We start from the raw sequence: 6,000 nt of genomic DNA on the forward strand, positions 1-6,000 counted from the left end.
AAAAAGGTTGATGCTTTGAACTAAGAAAGCAAGTGAAGCTCTTTTATTTTCTTCTACCCTTTCTGATTTCATCCCCCCGCCCATCCACTGAATCCATTCTCTAAAAGGCTTTCAGTGAAGAGACCAGGAAACACAGATCTCTATTAATAGAAAGTACATCTACCAAAGATCGGCTTTATTTAACTAGACCAGCTGGCTGCTCATACACTGCTGGTCCTTTGTGTACTTCTCGGGGAGTCATGTGGCTGATCTTACCTCGGAGTTTGGTCTCGACGCTGGCCTTGGAGAGCCACGACACAGCGCTGCAAAACGTCTGGAAAGTCACCAGGTCGTCCTGGGTGAGAGGCATCTGCTGTACCAGCTTTCACGCAGTGAAGACATATGGAGAAAGGACAAGCAATCAGAATGGTTTGTTTTTCCATCCCCCACCCAACCCCTAGCACTTTTGTGTGTTATAAATAGATAGGCTTCATTTGGAGACCAGCCCGGTGCTTCTGTCTGGTACTGGAGGAGAGATGGCTTTATCAAGAGGTTTTGTGACAGTTTCTTCTCTACTGTTGGAGTGCAGAGTAGCAGAATGAGGATTTTCCTGTATCCCCAGCAGGGAACGCTCACTTTGCTTATAGCGGAAGTCAAACAAAAAAGCTAACAATGTCCCTATCTTAACAGAGAGAAGCAATCCTTTCACCAGCCCCTCCGATAACACAAAATCAAACGAAATCTGAAATCATCTCAAAGGTGAATCATCATGTCTTATGAGAGATGTCATTGTGATGACGAAATAAATAGCTCTTCCCATGTAGGCTAGTCAGGCTGAAAAAGAATCTGATAAAGAGAAAACCATGTAGGTTAGAAAGCTGAGGGTTAAAATGCACAACAAAGTCATTAACAAAGAGAAAGAAAGGTTCAAGTTTCGTTTACTACAGCTGAACCATTACCTCTTCTAGATGCTAATTGACTTGTTCTGCATTCATTCCCTAGGCCAGTGCTCCTGACCCTGTTTTAGGGTGGTTGCCAACTCTATTTGGACGTGTTCCTGGAGTGTCATCACATGATCTGCTGTCTCCGCCAACCTCGCCCCCACACACCCGCCATTGGTCAACTAACATGTCTCACCATCTTCCCGCACCAATCGAAAACCAAACAGACTCTTCAATGCCCAGTTGGATCGCTCCGTCCATCAGTCAAACAGCCCCTATTTTTCACCCCAAGTCCCCTATTTTTATAACTATTAAACTTTTCAAAGAATTATTTTTAAAAGCAAGATGTTTTATTGCCCTTATGATTTTCCCCCTGTGAAATGCCTCGGGACGTTTTACCATGTTAAATGCAAGTTGTTGATCATGAAGTGAAAGTTTGTAACCCAGCAGCCATTTCAATTGACGCAGGAGTTGACCAGTTACGTTACCTAATGAAAGACGCTTGGGGCCTGGACTGTGATTTTCCAACACTTCCCTACACCACGCCTCCTGAGGCAGGCAGCCGCATAGAGATTGGAATTCCACAGCAAGCCTGCTGAAAATATTCAGGGTCTCCCTGACCCTGGATTATCAGCTGAATCGGGGGAGCGGTCATTGGCGAGTACAAAGCCTCTGCCCTCAGCTTCACACCAGGCTTTGGCCGCAGGAGACAATCTCACTCCAGTCTAACGCGCGAGGAAAGAAATCAGATTCCTCCCACCATCTCCAACATTACAGTCAACTAAAGATCAAACAAGAAGAAACTGTGCCCCTTCTGCACACCTTCAACACAAAATTTTCCCTTCATTGTTAGGAGGGGGTGTGGTGGGGTGGGTGGTTGGGAAGCAAAAGTAGAGACTTTCCACGTTCCAAATCTGCCCCCAGGGAAAACATTCATTTTTTAGGATTTTGAATGGGGTGCCCCCTTAATTGGCATGGAGGCAGTTCCCTGTCCAATTCAGGATGGATTGGCACATTGACCTTTCACAAGGCAGTTGAGTCGTAGCTGCATGCTAGGGTATTTTTGTGGTGATCCAGGACCACCTAAATCGTGATCAAGTGGTACCAAGTGTGATTTAATCATTCCAACCACAAGGTTGCTATTAGGCACTATGGTGTCCATATGGGCCACACTTGCACTCCTGAGACCTGGTAGTAGTACGGCATTGTCACAAGCAGTTTCCTCCTTTAGAAGGCCAAATGTTGTATAAATGTTGGCCTGGTGTCAGTGGACAGATGTTAGGATGACGTGACAATTATCACCAATAGCGGATCGAAATGAGTCGCTCGTATAAAAGCTCAGTGGAGTTGGTGGCCTAGTGCGACAGGCCTGGACTGGATATGGTCTGCAGCCCAGGCCCCAGTAAATGGTGACATCTGTGGTCATCCTGCCTGTTGCAGCACAGACAGTGAAGGTAGGTTCCTTCAAACACACTCAAGTGGTTAAGCCAGGGGCTGGTTTGCGCTGCCAACACCATCCACTAGATGCCTAAGGTGCCAGCACAGTTGCCTTTCTTCCATCTCCAGGAATGAACTTCTTCCCCATATTTCCAAGAAAGCCAGCAGAATACCCATACAGCAACTCGCTAAAGCTTCTTCCACAGCATCTTTCAGACCCATAATCTAAAGGGACAAGGGCAGCAGATGCATGGGAACGCCACCACACCCAAGTTCCCCTTCAACTTGGACATTCCTTCATTTCACTGGGTCGAAATCCTGGAACTCACTACCTGACAGCACTATGGGAGTTCACCTTCACCACACAGGACAGCAACAGTTAAAGAGACAGTTAAAGATGCCAACTCTCGAAACTGGAAGGTTAATCAGAGGCCTTCCAGCTTGAGAGGAACAGCAGGCTGCAGTAACGGGTAAGTAACTGAGAGGACACTTCAACACGGAGGTGCCCTGTCACCAACGTTTCTGAAACTTCAATTAAAAAACAGATACGGCAGCCAGACCACCACTGTGGGAGTGGTGGTGGATGTGAATGGGCAGGGGGGACTCCCTCTACAGAGTGTCCTTTGGCTGCACCACCACCCAGGTAAGCAGGGAGGACCTGTCGGCCTGCCTGGGACACTGCCTGGGGTTGAACCCGCCCTGCCCTGTTTGGGAAACTGGTGACCAACTGGTCCTTTAATTGCAGCAAGAGTCTTGATGAGCTTTATTGGTTATTCGCCTTGTGGGGGCGGGTAGCCCTGCCAACTCTGAACCCACCTCCTCAAATATATGGGCACTGGGAATGGTATCAGGAAGCCAGCACGCCGGCCGGCCAGTGAGAATATTATTCAATCTCCACATCTATCGTCATTAAGGTTACTTACTCCCAGCTCTGTAAAAATGTCCTTTCTCACCTCTCCTGCTGTTGAAATCCTTAACCACATTTTTGCCACCTCCAGACTCAATGGGATAGATGCTCAACTTGCCATTCTTGCATTATAGACTAGCTGCCTGGTGTTGAGACCATTTGACTTTGATTTCCAACTTCTCCAGTGCTCTCCTTTTCAGCCAGCACCCCCTCCTCAAACTCCAATTCACCCAGATTCCAGCTATTTGGATTCTGCGCTGTACAAAGTCTTGCTCACCCATCACCTCTCCCCACGCTCATCTACACACACTCCCTCTTCCTCCCTTTAAATTTAAAATCCTTGTTCCCATTTTCCGATCCTTCTGAGGCCTTGTCCCTATTCTATCATTCCACCTTACACACCCTCCCACCTTAGCTGGTCCTCCGATTCTGGCCATTTCTGCACCCCTGTCTCCCTGTGTCTCTCCATCAGCGACAAAGCCTCCACTTGTCTGTTTATCTTTGAAAATCTTCGCAAAAACCCATCTTTTTGATCAAGTTTTCAATCGCCTCCTCCTAACTCACACCATAATCTGACATCCACCGCTTAAAGCCTTTTATCTCCCTGCCTTCCGCCCACATAAAGCATCTTGAGCCATTTTCTAGGTTAAGGATGCTGCCTAAATACTACTTAGCTGGCTGACTGGAAGATAAAGCAGCTGGTCTGTAACTTACAGCCCTCACAGCTCTGCTGGGAGCCAAGCTTTCATTTAGCACTCTTACCTCTGAATCAGGAGGAGTTGGGTTTGAACCCCACTCAGGACGGTCCTAGCCATTGGGGTGTCAGAGCACTGGCTTTGAATTTGGGGTTGATTTTCACTGGGGATCCTCCCATCCAGTGGGTGTGAGTGGCCCCCATCCCCTCGTCATATGGGCTGTGAGGTCTAAGCCCTTAAAGTGGTTCCAGCAAACAGACCTTTTCAGCTGCATTAGAGAAGGTTACAGCAATGGAAGGACCATTCAGATCGCAGCTTGCCAGACTGTTAATCAGCCTGTGAACCCTTCTACCACACCACAGCATCCCCCAAAGGGAAGAGCGTGAGGATATGAAATGATGAAGATCATGCTGTAAACGATATGGCAGGGGAACTTCCGCCCATCACCGTTAATTCAAGAGCCATCCACGTTTCCTTAAGTATAATTAAAATGAGCAAGTTTAGTTAGGGTTATCCATTATTCTACACAGACTCACAGGGGAGAGATATGATGGGCAATCGTTAGAAACAATTCAAAGCAGCCAATATGTAGAATTGTACGAGAGAAGCTGCAGGTGGCAACAATAAAAGGGAGATTGAAAAGGCCGAGGGAGAGAAATGAAATGAAGTCAGAACCCAATCAAGAAGCCAAAAGTACAGACTGGACTAAAATAGAGTGCGATGGGATCAGAGAGAGAAAAAGTCCATTAACAATCTGAGCAGACAGACTGAAATGCCAAGGGGGTTAGAATTATTGCAGAGAAAGCAAAGGAATATCATGAGTGAGAGACGAATGAATCAATGTCAGGGACCATTGTTCATTGTTTTCCTGTAACAAACATCTCCATTTCGTGTTAGTTGCTTGTTTTATTTTTCACTCCCTGTTAAGCTTTCATGTGCCAAGCAGCACAGTCAGTGTCTTCTTGCTCGCTGCTTTTCTTGTGGGATTTTTTCTACATGTATAACAGCAACTCTTTCAATAAGTAAGGGCCATTTTAAAGAAACTCATTCTCGAGATAGTGGCCGCAATGGTTAAGGCGAGTGTTCACTGCCCATCCCTTGTTGCCATTGAGGGGATGGTTGTGTGCCTGTCTCTTTAACTGTTGCTGTCCTGTGTGGTGAAGGTGAACTCCCATAGTGCTGTCAGGTAGTGAGTTCCAGGATTTTGACCCAGTGAAATGAAGGAATGTCCAAGTTGAAGGGGAACTTGGGTGTGGTGGCGTTCCCATGCATCTGCTGCCCTTGTCCCTTTAGATTATGGGTCTGAAAGATGCTGTGGAAGAAGCTTTAGCGAGTTGCTGTATGGGTATTCTGCTGGCTTTCTTGGAAATATGGGGAAGAAGTTCATTCCTGGAGATGGAAGAAAGGCAACTGTGCTGGCACCTTAGGCATCTAGTGGATGGTGTTGGCAGCGCAAACCAGCCCCTGGCTTAACCACTTGAGTGTGTTTGAAGGAACCTGCCTTCACTGTCTGTGCTGCAACAGGCAGGATGACCACAGATGTCACCATTTACTGGGGCCTGGGCTGCAGACCATATCCAGTCCAGGCCTGTCGCACTAGGCCACCAACTCCACTGAGCTTTTATACGAGCGACTCATTTCGATCCGCTATTGGTGATAATTGTCACGTCACCCTAACATCTATCCACTGACACCAGGCCAACATTTATACAACATTTGGCCTTCTAAAGGAGGAAACTGCTTGTGACAATGCCGTACTACTATCAGGTCTCAGGAGTGCAAGTGTGGCCCATATGGACACCATAGTGCCTAATAGCAACCTTGTGGTTGGAATGATTAAATCACACTTGGTACCACTTGATCACGATTTAGGTGGTCCTGGATCACCACAAAAATACCCTAGCATGCAGCTACGACTCAACTGCCTTGTGAAAGGTCAATGTGCCAATATTATACAAAGAAGTGGATTGGCAGGAGGCACAGTTTCTGGGAGGCTAAGCATATTCATTGCTGCTCTGGCCGTTAACACCAGTCATAACCT

General features: G+C 47.0%; 1 protein-coding gene across 2 annotated transcripts in view; it reads right to left on the reverse strand.

Annotated features, from left to right (window-relative positions):
- Positions 1 to 414, reverse strand: part of LOC144680941 (uncharacterized) — a 91,258-nt gene extending 90,844 nt beyond the window's left edge. For both annotated transcript variants that reach the window (XM_078542556.1, XM_078542644.1), the window contains exon 1: positions 256 to 414. In XM_078542556.1, the coding sequence (XP_078398682.1) occupies positions 256 to 349 (94 nt within the window). In that variant the 5' untranslated portion in view covers positions 350 to 414. The remainder of the gene's footprint in view (positions 1 to 255) is intronic.
- Positions 415 to 6,000: the final 5,586 nt, after the last annotated feature.

Source organism: Cetorhinus maximus, chromosome 1 (assembly GCF_964194155.1).
Source record: "Cetorhinus maximus chromosome 1, sCetMax3.hap1.1, whole genome shotgun sequence".
Taxonomy (NCBI): domain Eukaryota; kingdom Metazoa; phylum Chordata; class Chondrichthyes; order Lamniformes; family Cetorhinidae; genus Cetorhinus; species Cetorhinus maximus.